The sequence below is a fragment of the Haliaeetus albicilla genome, chromosome 12 (genome assembly GCF_947461875.1).
Source record: "Haliaeetus albicilla chromosome 12, bHalAlb1.1, whole genome shotgun sequence".
In the NCBI taxonomy this organism is placed as follows: Eukaryota; Metazoa; Chordata; class Aves; order Accipitriformes; family Accipitridae; genus Haliaeetus; species Haliaeetus albicilla.
Genome location: NC_091494.1, coordinates 35471954 through 35491440, shown reverse-complemented (window position 1 = coordinate 35491440; position 19487 = coordinate 35471954). Strand labels below are relative to the sequence as shown.

Below are 19487 nucleotides of genomic sequence, written 5' to 3'. Positions count from 1 at the left end.
CAAACTGTAAAACAGGCATATCAGCCCAGAAAGGAAAAGTTGGTGTGCTCTCTGCCTGCTTAATCATTCATTCCTGGTGTTGTTTGTGTTCAGAGGCTGGACTCCACATGCGGGTGGTAGCCATCTGTCTCTTGGTAACAAATTAGTTAAGCAGGATTGTAGTGTCTGGGAAACCACTAAACATCTCTGAGAAAAAACAGGGTCCAGGCACCTCTTCTGCATATGCTCAAAGGATGAAGTAAACTTCCACGTTCTCCTGTAATGTGTGTAACCTGCCACAAGCATATAAAATCAAAGTAAATTTGCACTGGTACTTTTCAGTCCAGATCACTACGAGTAAAACATGGTTTCGAACTAATCTCTTTTCATCTTGCTTGCTAGCAAGCTTCTTAGCAATTAATTGTAGCTGTGGGTCATCTTAAATACTGTAGATCCTCAACAAACTTTTCAGATATGGTGCTCCTGGGGTGGAGTTCATGGGTTTACATGAAGAAAACAATACTGTAATGCAGATTCACTTTATACCTGATCAGGTAAGTGTATTTTCAGTACCTCTGCGACTTATGTAGACCTCTCTTAAACAGGTGTTGAGTTTGTTCCAGGCGAGTGGGCTCCTATTAGCGAGTACATTCAAATGCTGCTTGGTTGGGAATGCTTATTCCAGTGTATTTTGTGCTCTCAGCAGCACTTGTTGCTGTGGAGATGCTTGGTAAATCTTAAGAGTAGCTTTATTATTTGTAACTGTTAGTCATTTATCTCAAGCAACATATTGGGAATGGTAACAAGGCCAGAATAGTTCAGGCAATCTGCTGCAGGAGCAAGAACTTCCTTTTCCTTTTGCAGCCCCCTATCCTTTCAGTAGGAGTAGGTCGTCTTTCTTCTGCTGAACAGCTAGAATGGTAGCTGCTGCTGAACTGATTTAATTATTTTCAGGAGTTTAAAACAATACTGCTAACCTTGCCTGCTGTTAAGCTTCTTGCCTTTGTGTTTTGGGGTATTGAATCTTGCTCCTGGGGATTGCTGAACAGTTATTGCCATAAACTAAAAATAGGAAGGCAGAATTTTCCAAATGTCTGGTGGCTGTCTAACCACTTTCCCTTCCCTTGACTGGCAGACTGGTGACTTGGCCACATACTTTGTTGCCTGATGCCCCTGGTATAACACGAGTGGCCTCTTTATGAGAGGGATTTAATTCTTGAGGCAGTTTTGGGTGTCTGTTTGCTTAACTAGTGGTATAAGCTGAAACTCCCATGGGGAGTGTTGCACCAGGTGTGGCTTCAGCAGGTAAAATGCTTCAATTTGAACATACAGCCAGCAGGGCTGGGCTCATAAAAGGACTCTGACACAACCCTCCAGAATGAGGTTGGACATGAAGAATGCAAGGAGTGTGGTGTAGTAGACTGTATCAGCCCCACCCAAAGCTGGGGTGTGTTGCAGCAAACCATGCTGAGCGAGAAGGTGGTGAGCTAACAGCCTGCAGCTGCCTGGCTGAGCTTTACAGCATAGGCTGATCTTTTTCAAAAGCCTAAGTCCTTGTCATCCCCCTCAGTGATAACATGTGCCTTTGTCCTATGTAAGAGGGTTTTCAGCCTTTAGGCTACTTCTTGTCTCCCCGCAACCCCCAAATACCTCACTGTTAGCTAACAGCATTGTTGCAGTATATACCCACCACTGTAAAGAACTGTGGCTGGCTCCTCAGTCCTGTTTTAGCAGAGAATTATGAACAGCAGCAACTTTATTGCTAGATTTACTGTGTTATATTTAAAATTGTGATTCTGAAAAAAAGCATATTGTGTGGTTTTGTAGTGCCAGCTGGTGACACTGCTAGATGATAACAGCTTGCATCTCTGGAGCCTGAAGCAGCACAGTGGAGCATCTGAGCTGCGGGAGGAGCACCGCTTCACATTGAAAGGGCCACCTGGGTAATCCACAAGAGTGTTTTTGAGCTAGTCTTGAGGATAAACAAGCAAGAAAATTCTGCTATTGTTCTAGCTAGAGCTTGTCCTGTTCTTAGACTCTCACTCCTGTGAATCCATGAAAGGGGCATCATGGAAACCAAACAGGAGTTGGCTAGGGCCTGGAAGACCACCTTTTAAGAGTGTTGTACCAATGTAAAGGGTGACACCTTTTTTTTTTAATATTGTGCATCCACTTCTGTGTGTACAGGAGCTGTAAATCTTAAGGTTAAGTAAATCTAAGCATCCCTCAAGTCAGAGTTTAAAATACTGCTATGGCTTTAGTTTCACTTGGTCTTGCTGGTTTTGGGTGAGCTATTTTTAGCCCCTTTGGGGACACTTAATAAAAGAGGCTTCTGTAAAAAGGCATCTGGGTCTTTGCCCACATGCTTGTCAGAAGTCTTTTGACATAATTTACCTTAAAGCTAGTGTTTTCCTGCTTCAGGAAAATAATGCCTGGCTCAAAATCTCTACCTATAAAATGAATGACCCTTGTAAATGTTCCTGTTGAGTTGTTACCTTTCTCAAGTTTGGTAACAATAACCTTCTTGCATGCGGTTGATGAGAGTCTCTTTGCATCCCCAGGTCTCCGCCAAGTGCCACACAGGTAACAGCTGTCCTTCCCCATTCCTCACGGGAAGTCCTGTATCTTGGCACAGAGAGCGGCAACATCTTTGTAGTGGAGCTTCCATCATTCAGAGTGCTAGAGGACAGGACCATAACCTCTGAGGCTGTGCTGCAGCGGTGAGTGAGCAAACAGGCACTGCTGTGTAGAGGTGGAATCCCATTAGCAGACATATCCTTTGTTAAAATGTCACCCTAGATTATGTGCTGGGGCCTCACTGTTGTGTTAAGCATTGTCCAAATCTGCATGACTCCTGTGAAAGTAACTTTTGGCCCTGGTATGTGTTAAGTAACAGTTTCTGTCCTGGTCAAGCCAGTACTGTCATGGTGGAGGTATAGCATATAGGCAAAACTATAACAGGAGACACTTGGAGTAAATCTGCAAACCTTGTGCCCTGTCCATTGTGTTTACTTTTGCAGAAAAATGTTGTGCTTAGCTGTAATTACCCATTTATTTTTTGACCATTGGCAGAACTTTGGATGCTGTTTTGTCCAAATGAAGATTTCGTCACTCTGGAGATTCAAGTGCTGCTGAAAACTGTCCTACTTCATGTTGTTGTTGCTTCCTACTGACATTTTCATGTTACCTTTATTCTGTAAGGGGTCACAGGAGAATGGGGCGGGGGTGATTCAGACTGTCTTTACACTCTTGGGATCCAGTCCTGGAATTCATTGTAAACCTTGGGTTTTCCCTGAAGAAAAGGGGACGGGGTGCATGTTCATGTGGCAGGCCTGTGTGGTGTGATGTATTACATAAGACTTTTCTGCTGCTTGAAGGATTTGTGAAAAGATCATACTTATTCTCATCTGTTTGAACTTTTTGTTGCTTAATTTCTCATTCTTATACCTTAACTGTTATTACAGTCCTATTGGATTGTACCTGGAATAAACTTTTCTTGGTTTTCTATTCTCCAGGGCACCGGAAGATTACTGTAACAGGCGATCATGTGAATTGGTGGAAGCCCTTCAGGAGCATCCTAAGAACCCTGACCAGATCCTGATTGGGTACAGCAGGGGCTTGATTGTCCTCTGGGACCTACAGAATAACAAAGTGACACACCATTTCCTGGGCAGCCAGGTATTAATTCAATCCAAAGTCAGTTCAGCAGGGGAGGAAGGGCTTTCTCCTCTCAGAGCACTCTGAAGACAAGTAGGTGCAGGGACAGCCTGACACAGCTTCTTTTTTAGTAAGAATGCATTGGTTTTGTGGGGGTTAACAGCTCTCTGGAGAGCAGTCATTGTGTGTCTTCCTCTTCAGCAACTGGAGAACCTCTACTGGCAGAGGGATGGCAGTAAATTCATTAGTTGTCACTATGATGGAAGTTACACCCAGTGGCCAGTATCCAGTGACAACAGGCATCCTGAGCCTCTGGAAAACTTTGTGCCTTATGGTCAGTAAGTGAGGTTTAATTGTTGCCTATTTGTCTAAACGAAAACTCATTTTGAGCTTTTATGGGATATTTAAGTCATGTTCTCCCCAGTGTTTAATCCTAATGGCAAAATGCAGAGCTGCTTTTTGAATGGGTTGTGAGCCTAGACTTAGGGATTTCAGTCCAGTTTTTTTCTTGGATTTTAAACTCCTTTATAATGTTGAGGTTTGTTCTGAGCATGGAGAGCAAATGTGTCAAAGAAATTAGTGTCTCTTATGAAGAAAGGTGTTGGTGATTCAGCTCTTCAGTTCAAGTGTCCTGTTCAGCAGGAGTTGCTTGGATCTTCTGTAATTAATAGTGAGCTATGTGTACTTTTTGTTGACCTGAGCAGTGATGAAATGATGCCTCTGATTTGCTGAAGCCCATCAAATGGGGATGACCTCATCTTTCAAGCATATAGACACTTCTAAAGCTCTATCACCTTTACATTAGTTTCAGGAATGCTTGTGTTTTTAACAATCCTTTCTAGTTAATCACCTTCTACAACAGCACTTCCACTCCCTATTAGCCGTCAGCAACGTGGTTCAAAACTTCCCCTGAGCCTAAACCTTGTTTTGCTGAGGAGTACTGTGGTCAGTGTGTCCCAGAAGACTTGTCTGATGTGGCTTGCTCTGGGGAGGTGGTGGTGGTGCCTACTAATTCAGGTGGCTCCCCTTGACTTGGAGGCTGAGGTGACCTAGCTGAAGCAGAGTAAAGAACTTCTTAATGTAAAGATGCAGTTCTTGAAATATGGCAAATAACTCCTGTTCTCTTAGGTCCGTTTCCTTGCAAGGCCGTCTCCAAGATCTACTGGCAGACAACAAAAAATGGGTAAGTTCGTGGTGTATTCCTTCACTCTCACCTGTTCAAAGGCATTTTAAAAGGTGCAGTGCGCAATATCGTAAGAGCCCTTTAGAGTAACGTTGTAAGAATTTCTTGTGAAAGTTTGACTTGCCTCATGTCTTTGAAGTTTTCTTTACTCCTCATTTCATCATACAACACTCTAACTCTCTTTCTCTTAAGGCTTCCTTATATTATATTCCAAGGAGGGATGCCCCGGGCTAGCTATGGTGACCGGCACAGTATCTCAGTTGTCCATGGCAGTCAGCAAATAGCCTTTGACTTCACATCACGGGTGATAGACTTCTTTATAATCTTCAGTTCAGAGCCTACTGCAGGTATGTGATGAAAGGGCATTACTGGGGAATTAGAATAGCTGTGTACACATGTGGAAATCTGCCTGGTATAAATAGCATATGAAATGTGATAAGTAGGTCAGTTGTTTTGGGATTTTCTGAGACTTTTAACAGAGGATCATAGAATCGTTTAGGTTGGAAAAGACCCTTGAGATTGAATCCAACCATAAAAGAGATTTGCCAATTAAAAGTGAAGTGTAAAATAGTGGTATAAAGAATGGGCTGGTTACAAATGCCATACATTCCTCAAAAAAATTAAGCTACTCCATTAATGAGAAAAGATCTCTTAGGCTCATGTCTGTGTAAGCTGGACAGTGGACACAACCAGGTCGTGAAATGAGGATCTGAATATTGTTGTTTGGAAATAGCACTTCAAAGGAGGCAATAATTAAAAACAGAATTTACTCCCACTGAGACACTGTTTCTTTTAATTACTACCTGGATTTATGACTAGGGCTCTGGGTAATAAATCAGCAAAGGGTGACATAGAACCAAGGGTCAGTATGTAAAGAACTTAATTTACTTACTATTGGTTAACATGAATGTAAACAATTCTAAAACTGAATAGCACTCATTCCACAGCTTCCTTACAGCTTGTCAGATCCTTGCTTCTGTTGAAGAACTTTGTTGCCCTTACTTGCACAGTAGCTGTAATGTTTCTTTTCATGGAATTGTAAAGGATTTTCCAGAAGAACTGTTTGTCTAATGCTGGAGTAATTCTTGCTTCTGGTTAACTTGAAGTAACTGAGTATAAAATGCTATTTCAGGCTCCACAAATGTGCAGTATTGGAATTTGGATCAGACCAAATCGCAGAAGTCTAGATGCTTTTTAGAAGCTTGTAGGCAGATCTTCTGTTGCTGAATCTTCTCAGACTTTCTAGTTTCTGGTTTGCCTGCTAGACTAGTTTCCAAACCTATTTGTCTTGTATACTGCCAGTGGTGGTGGTGATAGTTCCCAGCTGCACACTGTGCAGGCATGGGCATTCAAATATGTAGATGCAGGTTGGCTCCCTCTGGCCTATTGTACAAAGCAGACCACAGATCCAAGCAAGGACTGTCTTAGGAAAGTAGGCATAAAACCCCAGCTTTTGGATTCCCCCGCCTCTCTCCCTGGACCTTAAGAGACCCTCTCTAGTCACTGAAAAAGCAGTAAAGTAGGCAGAATTTAACTGTATGTATCTCAGAGTGTAACTGAGATGAAGTGCCTGTAGATGTTTGTTGTTATAGATTTCCCCACACAACACTGCCTTTTATAAGCATCTTCCAAATGTGCAGAACCTATAGGTCTAAATTTTCAAGCTTAACAATGCCATTAAACTTGAGGTACTGTCTAGCTTTTATCATTAAAGAAACTAGACCCTTTTACTTTCTATGAAGTTGTCAGAGCTGAGATTCTAGATGATGGAACAAAACTCTTAAAGATGAAAGAAATCTTGAGGTTTTTTAGGTAAGAGATTGACTACTTAAAGTTCAATTCCTGGATGTGATTAGAAGTCCTTTAGGATGAAGTAACCAAACTTAACAGGCTTTATATTTATACTTCCCAAGGATCGAATTATCTGGCTAACACAACTTACAGACAGGAGCTGCTGCTGGAAGCTGAAGCTGTTGCACTTAGATGAGGAAGCTTTTTTACAATAAAATGAGGTTTCTGTGGTTGACAAGCTTCCTTGTGGCTGATTGCCTAAGCTTAGTGGATCTACGTAGCTTGCCTTGTTTGCCCTTAAGCAGTCTTCCCTGCAATGGCGATACGAAGGTATTAATTGTATACCAAAGCCACTTAATTTAATAAGCACAAAGCTTAGGCATTGCAGCATGGTGGTAGCTGGTGACTTTCCACTACCCTGAATATGCTGTGGAAACAATTTTTAAAAGGCTAGCCCTTCCTGTTTTCCTTTTTTAAATTAGCAGGTGGATGAGTGTATGGCAGTCATGACAAATTCTAGTATGTTTGCTACTTCAGCAACTTAAAATAAATTCTTGCCATAAGCAATGAACTCAGATGTGTGCCTTTGCAGGAAAAAAATTATTGTTAAAACAGTATATTTGGTTAATCTTGGCAGCAGCAGTCAGAGTGCAGGGCTGATCATGCATAATGTAGTACAGGTATGATATTATTTGTTCTATTCAGAAGTCCTGTAGGCAACTGCAAATGATGGCACATAGGAAAGCAAAGTAAAACTGAGTAGAAAACATTTCATGAAGACACTGAACTGATTAGTGGCGTGTTATGGCTGTGACTAGTCAGAACTGAAACTTGGGGTGTCTAACTAGAGTGGTGCCACGTACTAATTACTTGAAGTTAATTTTGCTGAGTGAACAGCATTGGTATGTGCTTGCTTATAGACGTGCCACCTTGCAAGTATATTCCAGGTAATCAAACAACTAAAGAAGGGAAGTGAAAGTATAGGTTAGAAGGGAAGGTCAGTGAAAAGCTGCTAGTTTGCTTATGGCTTACTGTTTATCACACTCCCCGGAATGTGACGCATTACAGCTATGCATTCACTTAGGTTTCTGTAGCTGTGTTAATCATTATTGGTGTGAACTGATTCGTGGTTTTTGGTTTTCCCCACCAATTGCTATTGTGGCTGTCTCGCGAATGTTACTGCGATAATGTCCTTGTAGACTAAAATTTTTTCACTTTAATTCCAGTTACAATGAAAAATCTTAAATTCTTGTGTCAGGTGTCATCTGTAAAGTTACATTAACAGATTTTTTTTGTTTGTTTGTAATCTTGTCTAATATATGTATGAATATATATTAGATTATGTACATGCTCTTTAAAAAAGAAAGTCCAGAGGCTGTGTCACAACATATGAGAAGCAGGGAAAATGAAAAATAAGAGAGCTGAATTGTAAATACTTGTCAGTTCAAGCAGAGAAGCATTCTGCAGAACCCAAGGCATTACTCTGTTTAAGCAGCTTAGCCTAGATGGACTGTGGTCCTAACACAGTACTAAATGGGTCACTGCTGGGGTGTATGCATGTCTGTCCACCCCATGCTGTTAATTAGCTGTTACAATGGTGAATATGAACTTGTGTTATTTAGCCATCTATGCTGTTAACAAATTTTTTATTCTGCAGTGGAATCTATAAAAAGTCTCTCTGATAGTCCCAGGAGTGTGGTTGTAAAGAAACATGAACTTGCAGTAAATCTGTTAGTATCCTGAAATCTATTAATATTAGTGCCTCAATAGGCTCAGTTTACACAGGAGCATTTAGAGGCTTTGCCAACAGAAATGTTTGTGTAGACCTCTGTGATAACAGTTTTCAAATAAACCTTACAGGAAGCTTGTTTCTATTAACCTTGGATGGTCATTTTTGTCAGCCTCAACAAATCTTGTTTCTGCAGAGTTTGATGACCCTTCTGCTATGGTGGTGCTGGCAGAAGAAGAGCTGGTAGTTATAGACTTGAAAACTGCAGGCTGGCCAGCAGTCCATCCTCCATACCTGGCTTCTCTCCATTGCTCAGCCATCACCTGCTCGCACCATGTCTCCAACATCCCACTGAAACTGTGGGAGAGGATTATCAGTGCTGGGAGCAAGCAGAACATTCACTACTCAAGTATGGTATGGCAGCTTTAAATGTACATGTGTTCCCATGCATTTAAGAACTGCATGACTGCTCAGAATGTGGGTGGTCTGTGCTGGTGACTGCCTGTGGAGGGATGAGTCCCAACAGACGTTGTCCTGCCTCTTAATAAGGTCAAGAAAGGCTTTTTCCCAGAGCACCACCAATACAGTTACTCACACTGGGGGATTAAAATGTGATATTTTTTTCAGGCTTTGACAAGCTAGAAGGAAAGTCTGAGTGTTCCCAGCTGTCAGTGGTAACAAACTTCTCGTTTAGAAGCATGAAGCTTTCAGCACAGCTTCTTGAGGAAATGTGTAGAATATCTTCTAAAAAGCACAGCTGGTGTCAGAACAGGAACATCTAATCCAAACAAAAGCTAACAGCATGGACTGTTTCACTGCCACTTGCACTGAAGTTCATGCTCTCCTGCTGACTGCATATTCTCTTCACACTGTCACTGCCTAGGAAGTCACAGTCTTCCCTTAATGTATTTGTAGCCGTGGCCGATTGATGGTGGCACCAACATAGCTCCAGATCCTCCACAGAGGGACTTGCTTCTAACAGGGTATGTACTTAACTGATAACAATCGAGGGGCGCTTTCCAGTTTCTGTTCTTCCTTTTGAACTGAGGCATTCCCGTGAGATTAAAGTCTGCTCATCTTGAAGGGAGAAGGCTGCAACTTTACAAGGTCTCAAAGCTGGGCTGCTAGCTTTGTAAAGCTAACTGATTCTGTTACTTCTGAGCAAATAGGTTGTAATGTCCACAGATAACCTATAAAGTTGGCTTATTTGTAGTTCTGACGTGTTACCATTCCCCGCCACAAACATCAGTGTTAGAAGTGCAGGCAGTAATCCTGACTGGTTCAAAGGGAACAGTGTAAAAGTGGAGCTTAATCTTGCAGGTTTTGAAGCATTTTTTCCCCCTACCTTACACTGTTCTGAATCTCAAAAAAGAGGTTAATTTGGACTCCTGTCTTCTTTGATCAGCATGAACAGATCTAGCTAAGCGGTGGAAGTAGCTAGCAAGAGATTGTCTCATCCCATAAAATGTATCATTTTCTCTTCAAGCACTTTTAAAAATTGCAGTGGGCTCTTCTTCAGACTTCATTCTTGATGCAGCAGGTTGTTAGAAGTCCTTGCCCTTACGTTGAAAGAATGTTGCCAATTTTCACCTGGAGAACTAAGATTAAAGCTTGATTTCTTTCCCTTCCTCCCAGTATTAGTATTTTTTTTCAGGATGAGTTGTTCCTTCTGTATGCTAAGCTCTTTTTTCAGCGCTTTTCAGAGTTATCTTAAGTTGTACACTGGTGTCAGATCATTGAGAACAAACTACATTAAAAAAACCCAACCTAAACCAAAAACAAAACCCACAAAAAACCCCCAAAACTTTTCTTTTGAAGCTCAAAGTTGCCACAGCTCAGGGCTTCGTAAACAGTGTGGTTTAACCTTTGGTCGTGTTTTTTCCCCTCTGTTTTATCATCCTCATCTGGGGGATGTGCTGTTCTCCTGCATGATGTGTGTTTCTCTAACCTTCCCCCATACAGGCATGAAGATGGCACTGTGCGGTTTTGGGATGCATCTGGTGTCTGCTTACATCTCCTTTATAAGCTAAGCACAGTGAGAGTATTTCTCACAGATGCTGATCCCAATGACAATATGAACCCCCTGGGTGAGGACGAATGGCCTCCACTTCGCAAGGTAAGATGGCTATTGGTTGTACAAGCTTTCTGAAAACCGAGGAGTTTTGATTCTTGTCCTAGTTAATGCATGTGCAAAGACCAGCCGCTGTGTATTCTCTCTCCTAGGTTGGTACCTTCGACCCTTACAGTGATGATCCTAGACTTGGGATCCAGAAGATCTACCTGTGTAAATACAGCGGATACTTGGCTGTAGCTGGTACAGCAGGACAGGTATTGAAATACAAACAGTCATCATAAACCTTGCTTTTAGTGCAGGTTGTCACAGTGCAACTAGGAGATGTGTTAAAATTGGAAATATTCATTTCTATACTGGCAAATCAATCCAGTTGCTGGAAATGTTGTTTCATGGTTCTCTGCTTTCTCTAATCTGTATTTTTAGAGTTTATCTAATGCTGTTTATCAGCCCTGAGAGATGCTGTAGTTTTGCAGCTACTGAGAATGCCTGCAGCTTGGAGGACTGTTTGAATTGTAAAAGCTGTAGCAAGGTTTGTCCTCTTCCTTTCAGGTACTGGTGATGGAACTGAATGATGAAGATGCAGAACATGTTGTAGACCATGCTGAAGCAGATCTCCTGCAGGACCAAGAGGGCTATCGATGGAAAGGTCACGAAAAATTAAAGACTCGAGATGGACCTGTTCGATTTGAAGCTGGTTTTCAGCCATTTGTCCTTGTCCAATGTCAACCACCAGCTGTGGTCACCTCATTGGCCCTTCACTCTGAATGGAAGCTTGTGGCCTTTGGTACCAGTCATGGTTTTGGGCTTTTTGACCACCAGCAAAAACGACTGGTCTTTGTCAAGTAAGTATCTTCTTTCCAGGAGGTCTGTGGTAATCTTCTGTTAAAGATGGCCTAGAACTGCTAACAAAGCAAGTTGTGATAAGTGATTTCTCAAGAGCAGTCAGTGTAGCAAGAAGCCCTACCCCGTTGGACTCTGTCCTCGAAGATCTCTAAGAATTATATAAGCATGTTCCAACATTTGTGTGTGTCCTCTTGGACTCTTGAGAGTGATTGCCACCCAGTGAAAAGTGACCACATGCCTACTCTCTCCCTCTTTCAGGTGTACACTGCATCCCAGCGACCAATTAGCCTTAGAAGGCCCACTGTCTCGGGTGAAATCCTTGAAGAAGTCCCTCCGTCAGTCATTCAGGCGGATCAGAAGAAGCCGGGTGTCCGGTAGGAAGCGACGAGGAGGTAGTGGAAATGCCTCAGAGGTGAGGGGCCCACCTTTTAGGTCCTGTCTTTTACAGCTTGGAGCATGCAGAGTCCTGATTATACTGCCTAGAGCAGGAGGTGGCCTGCAGTCCTGCTATGGTGCCAGTAGCTATTGGTATAAGGGCAAAAATGGCAATTTCTGATGCTGCTATCTGTTAGATAAAAATAGTCACATTTTTAAAGAAGATGTGCTCTCTGTAGCTGAACATATGATGCAGAATATACCTGTTCTCTGGTATGATGGTGCTTTCCCCCTCTATTGCTGCCACTCTTACTCTCTCTCTCTCCCTTATGTCTTTGCCTGATTTACAAAATGTCTCCTCATCTTTGAAGGTGCAAGAAGCAAATGCCAAATTTGACCAAGACACATTGCAGGAAATGGAACTGGCTCCAGTCCAGCGGAAGATTGAAGCCCGGTCTGCAGAAGACTCTTTCACTGGCTTTGTGCGAACTTTATATTTTGCGGATACCTTCTTGAGAGACAGTGAGTAGAAAAAGCATCTCTCCTTTCTTCCGAATGGGTTTTTCCTCCTTCTGCCAAGGAACGTATTAGGATTTACTGCCAGGAAAATTTGGCACCTCCTGTGTCCTACTTTGTGCTATGCTGAAAAACTAATATAGAACAAGAGCATATGTTGTCATGCAGAATTGTTATTTAGCCATTCTGGCTGCTGTCTAATCCAAGGCAAGTAGTAGTTCATTTTTGGATACAGCCTTTATGTATGGTTTTCAAATGTGCTGGAATGACATCTGACTTTTTAGTATAAGCTTTTCCTTGTCTCATTATGCTGAAGTTCACCCCTGCCCCCAGCAAAGCCTTTTAATTTTGGTGAGGGTGGTGGCTGGTTTTGCATTGGAACCCAAACTGATATGCGCAAGTTCATGCTGCTCATATGTGATAGAAATACATGAAAACTGGATGCAGCAATTGTGGTGTCTGATGGAAACAGCACCCTGTTCCCTTTACTCATATGCCATGTCCTTTATCAGGGCTGCTTATGGACATGTATTGGGAAAAGTGCTGAGAACCTGTAGTTTCCCTGGCAAGTCTGCCCTAATATAAAGATATTTAGGATGTAAACAGTGGGAGGATGTGTATAGCTAGTGGAAAGCGGTTATCCAAGGATGTCACAGATGGTGCTTTGCTCATGAGCCTTCTTGTTGCTCCAGGCTCCCGCCACTGCCCGTCCTTGTGGGCAGGCACCAATGGAGGTACAGTCTATGCCTTCTGTTTACGTGTTCCTCCAGCAGAGAGGAGGATGGATGAACCTGTCAGGGCAGAGCAGGGTAAGTATGCCTTGTGAAAGCAAGGTTCTAATGGATCTGAGCTATTGCTCATATAACCAAGTTACATACAGAAAAGCAAGATAGCTCAATTACTGCTGTTTATCAGTGAGAGTGGAGCTAAATGTAGTAGTGTCTGAACTAAGCAATGCTCACTGCAGCAACTGAACTGAAGAGTAAGTGAGCTCTAGCACTACTTGACATGCCTTAGCCTCATTTCCTACTGACTTCAGAAATTTAAACTTGCATCAGCTGTCACTGAAGTTTACTGTCAAGCCTCAGTACACATGGACCTTATTCAGGCAGTTGGACCTGCTCTCTTTGTGTAATAATAGTTACTGTTTAACGTGAACCAGTTCAGTCCAAATACACTTTAACAGTCCAAATACACTTAAATCTTTTTAGGCAGGGTTTCTATGGCCACATTGTATAGGTCTCCAGCTCTGAGAGGATGTGAGTGAGGTTCTAACAGAGTGTCTCTGACTAGACTCCTGTTTGGTTTTTCTGTTTGTTTATTTTCCTCCTTATCTTGCTTGCCTAGCTAAAGAGATTCAGCTGATGCACAGGGCTCCTGTTGTGGGTATACTTGTCTTGGATGGACGGAGCAATCCCCTCCCAGAACCTCTAGAAGTAGCACATGACCTTTCTAAGAGTCCCGATATGCAAGGAAGCCATCAACTGTTGGTGGTGTCTGAAGAGCAATTTAAGGTAAGTGTCACCCAGGAGGTGCATATGGACTGTTCATAAAATCTGCTAAAGCACTGAGCAGTGCTTAGCAGAAAGATAACTCTTGGGAGTGCTTATTCTTCTGTACCTGAATAACACCCCTAGGACAGCATTTCTGTTTGGTGCAGTCCATAAATCAGGTGTGTGCTGACAAATTGGGTATTCAGCATAGTGATGCACGTGCTGATTATAGAAATTTTATTCCTATATTTCATTGTACTCTTTGGACAAAGCTGCCTCTGCTTTTGGGAAAGAGCTTTTGCTGTGGTTAGTACAGAAGCAGGAATTGGTAGGCATTTCTGTGAAGCAACTAAAAAGCTTCTTGTTTTGCACACTAACCGGTCTGTGTAAAAGAGAAGACTTGAAGTAGCTTGCTGGAGGCTGGCCCTGGCTTTTTAATGCAGAAGAGCACCCAGTTAGTGTAAACCCTATTCTCTTTCTGTAATAATTTGTAGCCAAATATGGAGGGGGTTTGAAAGAACTGGTGGAGAAATGCAGTTTGCAGCCTGAAGGGTAAAACTGCTTGATGTCAGAACAGAAACAGATTCTAACACTGTCTATGGCCGATTACATTTTGTCCCATAAGCAGGGAGCCAGCTTGACTCAGATTACACCTGTGGGTATTCACTGTGAATGAAAACATTGTTAAAGGAGGGAGCAGCAGATGTCCTGGGTGTGGCTGCTGCCCATTGTGCGGGGGAAAGAGATGTCAGTGTCTTGTTTCTATTGACAGGTATTCACATTACCCAAGGTTAGCTCCAAACTGAAGCTCAAGCTGACAGCCCTGGAAGGCTGTAGGGTACGAAAGGTGACGGTTGCAAACTTTGGCAGCTGCAAGACTGATGATTACAGTGAGAATGACCTGGCTGTCCTGACTAACCTGGGAGACATTCAGATTATCTCGCTGCCCTTCCTCAAGTTACAGATCCGCTACCCTTGCATCCGCAAAGAGGATGTGAGTGGCATTGCATCCTGTGTCTTCACCAAATATGGTCAAGGTAAGGTGCGCTTCTCCCTAATTGTCTACCTCTGTTGTGTGTTTGAGACAATGGAAAAGGGATTATAGGGCGTAGTGTTTAGAACTGGCTGTGTATACAGGTCAATATTACCTGAATATATTCATTATAGGTTTCTGGCCAGTACCAGTTGTCAACAGATACTGATGTGTGAATTAGCAGAAGCAGAAGTGAGTTTATTCCATTATTGTTAATGAATACAGTGGTTTTCAGCTAACAGGTTGAATGTGCCCCATAGGTAGCTTCCATGTGGCCGCCCTCCTCTTGTCCAGAGTCAAGAGGATGGCTCTCTTAGCAGCAGGCACTGGGGAGATGACTGCACTGTGCCTCCTATACATGCCTGTGGCTCAACACTTAAATTGCAAAACTGGGATCCAACACTCTATGGCTGCTGAAGGTGGATCACTGCTTTGTGGTTCGGTTTTTACATCTTTCTATGCTGCTTTTCATAAGTGCCAGCACAGGACAATACAATTATCTCTCAGCATAATCTTAAATTGCCCAGTCTCTAGGCTAACCAGTCCTTAGGAAACTGGGGTAATATCTTCCTCAATGATTCCTCCTCATTTACACAGGAGGAAGTGCAAACCCTTTCTGCCAAACATAGAGGATGCTTAGATATGTTCTTTTTTTGGATCACCTCCAGTTCTGGAACTGTATTCTTGGACTTGAGAATTGCTTATAAATTCCCAATCATCTCTAGGTTTCTATCTGATCTCACCGTCGGAGTTTGAGAGGTTTTCCCTTTCTACTAAATGGTTAGTGGAGCCCCGGTGTGTTGTGGACATGCCAGAAGTTACAAGCAACAATCATGTACACAACAAGTCTGGCATGGAGAATGCTGTAAGAAAATCCAGGTAAAGTCTGTAAAACTCTTGCACACTGACTGTGTCCGAGTAGTGAGATCCACTTGACTGTTTCCAACAAAGTATTTTATAGAGAATGCCATCTTTAAAAAAAAAAAAAAAAAAAGACTTTGAAGTCTTTTTTAACAACATTTCTAGATGGATTGGCATGAGGAAATGTAACCTTCTCCCTGATGGTTTTACTACTTGTAGTACAGTACAGTCCTTTGGTGGGACAAAGTAGTGAAGCACTGGAATTAGTATCCCTAAGCTAGAGTCATAAACTGTAAGCTCTGGCTTGCTTTACTTGTTCCCTAATGATGTGTTTTACTGACACCTGACTCTTGTATACTTCAGGGGCTGTGTGTTACTGATGAGGCTGAACTGTTGCACTGTGAAGGGAAACCCAGTGTTCCTCTTCTCCTCTTGGAACATCAGTGAATAACAGTAGATCTGACACTCATGGAGATACTATAGGAATTTTATTCCAAAAGTTCAGAAAAGTTTTCTGGTGCCTGCAGACTTCTGCATCACCAACATGTGATGAAGCCCTTCTTACATCCTTGTTCAACAAACAATTTGGAGTATACGTGAATTCTCTGTGCCTCAGAGTCAGTGTTTTTCTGCCTCCTTTCCTTTTCTAGGGGATCAGGAAGGAGTTCGGGTGACTATGGAGAAGATGGTAAGCAAAAAATAATTGCAGTAAATGTAGCATGGTGATGTGTAAACCCTGAAACATCTTTCCTGTTGCTACAGTTGATATTCTCTAACTAAGAAAGGGGAAAGTAAGAAGAGACATGAGGGAAACATTGTGACCTGCCTACACACAGTAGTTGCTAGCTCTAAAGTAAGTTGCATGTGGCAAGAGAGCCTTGAAAGAATAGGATGTAGTTTCTGCTGGAAGGAAGAGGCTGTGGGAAGATAGGGTCTGAAATTACAGATGAGATCTTCTGTTAGCCAAACTAGTGTTGCTGGAAAATACAATTCAGTATGTGTGAGGCTTTAAGGATTAGTTGTGAAGCATTCAGTAAAGTAAAAATGTACTTAATGGGAAAAAAAATAAATCCAGTTCTATTGTAGGCTTCCAAAACTGCACATATTTCATGAAAAGGGGAAAATATTGTTAGGTAACAGCTGTTTTCCTACTCTTTTTTTAGAAAGGAAGTCTGAGAGGCTGATGGAACATGCCTTACTCAATGATGAAAGTGAGTGAGATGAAGTCTTGCTACTGACAGGGCAGGTGCCTTTTTGGGAGGGAAAAGAAGAAAGCTGCTGGGAATTTTGTGGGTTCCAGTCCTTGGTTCCAAGGGATCTGGAATTACACAAGACTGGTAGAAATACTGGGTTTTCATGAATCAGTAGAAGTGAGGTGTTGGACAGATAGTCATGCCCTCAGGCCGGGGTTGTTTCACATAGCTGCATTTGCTGTGATAAGAGAAGGGTCTTTATTTTCCAGCAGGACTTGTGTAAAATGCCAGCTGGAGCAGAGTGTTCCTTTGGGGCTCTGGCAAATGACTGCTTCAGTCCTTTATGCCAGCCTGTTCAGTAAAAACCTGGTACTGTTGAAGAGGCAATGATATTATAAGGTCTGACCTCTTGTGTTGTGGGAGGCAGGTTTTAAAGGCTGTTCAGCCTGGAGGTGGAATGTGGCTAGGCTGCTGCCTGAAAGCAGATCTCCACTGGTTTGGCTCATTGCTTTAACCCTCTGCTTTCCAGAAGTCCTGAAGGAGATCCAGAGTACTCTGGAGGGGGGCAGAGGGTGAGTATCAACCAACTTCTGTTCCTAGTGGGTGGGGCTGGCAAGGGAGGGCATTTCTAGTTGGAAAGCAGGGGGATGCCCAACATGATGGCAGGGATCCTTGTGCTAGAATCTGGTCACATATGTGTCCCACAAACTACCAAAGGACAATAGTAAGACAGAGGCAGGTTCTCTTTCACATGTTGTCCCTTGACATTTTTTTAATGAATAATGCTTTGTCTCTTTCTCTCCGAAAAGCAGGAGAGATCACATTCCCACATCCCAAAGGAACAGGACTCTGAGTATTCGCATACAGGTTTCTATTCATGTCAACCCATACTGATCTAAGGGCAGGCCACATGGGCTTAGTTGGACGAGGATGGGACTCTGGAGTTTTAATCTGGCTTGACACTGTCACTTGGACATGTTCAGTATCTCTGCTCCCATTCTGTCTATACAATAGAGCTAAGCTACCACCGTGGGTGCGGGGCTTTATCTTGTCTCCCTAGAATACTGACGTTCAGGTGACAGGGGCTACGGAAGTGTAGACAAAGGACTACTGTTTGCAACGGATGCAGGAAGCTTGGTGGGATTGGTAACTGCTGGTGTGTAAGGATAAGTGACTGCCTGACATGCTCTGCTGTGCGCGCTTCCTCTGGACACTACCTAATCCTGGTCTTCTGTCAGCAGCTGGGAGTGGATGGGATGACACTGCATTGCAATAATGAATCTTTTCTTGTGTCATTGCAGGAGCTATGCAGAAAGAAATTTGGCAAGAAGTCCATTAGGACACGGACTAAGTAATGGAGGAGGTAGGTGAGGCTAAGGATATTTCAGGCCCAGTGAGACAGCCAAAGGAAGCAGAAAGTAGAATGAAGTTTCTTTATAAAATTCAGCTTGTTTAAATGGTTTGCAATAGTGCAGAACTGTGGCCTGAATTTTCAGGATGGCAATCTGCAGGCTGCGTGATGTACTAGCACTGTTCAGCACCTTGTGCCACATGAGTAAATATGGTGCATCAGCTTTAAAGGAAGAGCTAAAAATCCTTTGAAGGCTCCTGCTTAACTCTTAGCCTTACCAGAAAGCAAGCTGGAGAGGTAGCTAGAGCTCATAGCAATAATCTGTTGAGTATATCAACTCATTAGCTCTCATTAGCTTTCAACTTCTGTTTTCTAAAATGGCTCTTGCATTCTTCTATCCCAAAGCAGATTGACCAGAATTCATCAAGGACTTTCTGGCATTGGATTGAGTGCCATAACACTACTGATTGGGCTAACCGTCCGTGGGGAGAGGGCACCACTGCTCCCTGTATTGCAGGCTAGTGAGCTGCAACTTGCATGCATATGCATGCCTGCCTCTGCCTCCCCTTTTAGTGCCTCATTAGAGACATCTCCTCTTGGAGCCTGCCTTGCATTAGGACAGAAGTGGATCGCCAGGTCTGATGCACCACAAGCCTCTGAGTACATCTAACTTTTAAATGTTTGCACATTTCTCTTTTCTACTGGGCTGGATTTTAAATTATAAATGTTACTGCCTTGGTGCAGGATTTTAATAAACGCACACTGTTACCTCCAACTGGTTTAAAATTATTTTTTGTACAATTTTTTAAAATCTTATGGGTATTTCAGTTTTAACGGAAACATTTTAGAAATTTACTTTTTAAAAAAACCATTAAATAATATATGCTAGATTCCTGTTACTGCTGTATGTGGTATCTGAATGAATAATTTTGGTTTTTATTTGTTATGGTACTGTTAACTAGCTTTATGGATTTGGGTAGAATCTATTTTTGTAGCCATTCAAATCAGAGGAAAAGTAATTGAACTTGATTTTTGTTTCAACGCTACATTGCTCTTTTTTGGAAATAAAACTCTGAATTCCCTTTTGTGATCCTTGTCTGCTCATATCTATTCTTTCCATCAGCAGCTTCTTTCACATTGGCAACAAACAGGCTTATGCCCACTTACCCCTTGAAGAAGGTGGACCTGTCCCCCTCTGAGCTGTAGAGGCAAAGAGCACTCCTGGAGATTAAGTGGCCTCATTTAAACAAGGTGGTGGTTTGGAGAAGATGCCTGTGGCAAGCAAACTGATTGTGTCACTGTCCTGCAATCCATACATCGTGTTGCCAGGAAAGGACACTGGTTCCGATTGTAGTCCCTGGAAGGTGGTCTGCTAGCTTTCCTGAAATAACTTGGGCAATAACACACTG

At 42.6% G+C, this 19487-nt stretch overlaps 1 protein-coding gene across 4 annotated transcripts in view; it reads left to right on the top strand.

Annotated features, from left to right (window-relative positions):
* The window catches only part of LLGL2 (LLGL scribble cell polarity complex component 2), a 33775-nt gene extending 14607 nt beyond the window's left edge, over positions 1-19168 (top strand). The window contains exons 4-27 of one of the 4 annotated variants that reach the window (XM_069799075.1): positions 452-533; positions 1807-1922; positions 2541-2699; positions 3495-3657; positions 3838-3970; positions 4765-4819; positions 5012-5166; positions 8536-8753; positions 9255-9322; positions 10302-10455; positions 10563-10667; positions 10963-11255; positions 11515-11668; positions 12003-12153; positions 12840-12956; positions 13495-13661; positions 14413-14677; positions 15399-15552; positions 16185-16222; positions 16698-16745; positions 17257-17299; positions 17540-17594; positions 18029-18090; positions 18484-19168. In XM_069799075.1, coding sequence (XP_069655176.1) covers positions 452-533; positions 1807-1922; positions 2541-2699; positions 3495-3657; positions 3838-3970; positions 4765-4819; positions 5012-5166; positions 8536-8753; positions 9255-9322; positions 10302-10455; positions 10563-10667; positions 10963-11255; positions 11515-11668; positions 12003-12153; positions 12840-12956; positions 13495-13661; positions 14413-14677; positions 15399-15552; positions 16185-16222; positions 16698-16745; positions 17257-17299; positions 17540-17594; positions 18029-18082 — 2947 coding nt within the window. In that variant the 3' untranslated portion in view covers positions 18083-18090; positions 18484-19168. The remainder of the gene's footprint in view (positions 1-451; positions 534-1806; positions 1923-2540; positions 2700-3494; positions 3658-3837; positions 3971-4764; positions 4820-5011; positions 5167-8535; positions 8754-9254; positions 9323-10301; positions 10456-10562; positions 10668-10962; positions 11256-11514; positions 11669-12002; positions 12154-12839; positions 12957-13494; positions 13662-14412; positions 14678-15398; positions 15553-16184; positions 16223-16697; positions 16746-17256; positions 17300-17539; positions 17595-18028; positions 18091-18483) is intronic. The other 3 variants (XM_069799073.1, XM_069799074.1, XM_009925290.2) reach the window with 3 other exon arrangements.
* The last annotated feature ends 319 nt before the right edge of the window (positions 19169-19487 follow it).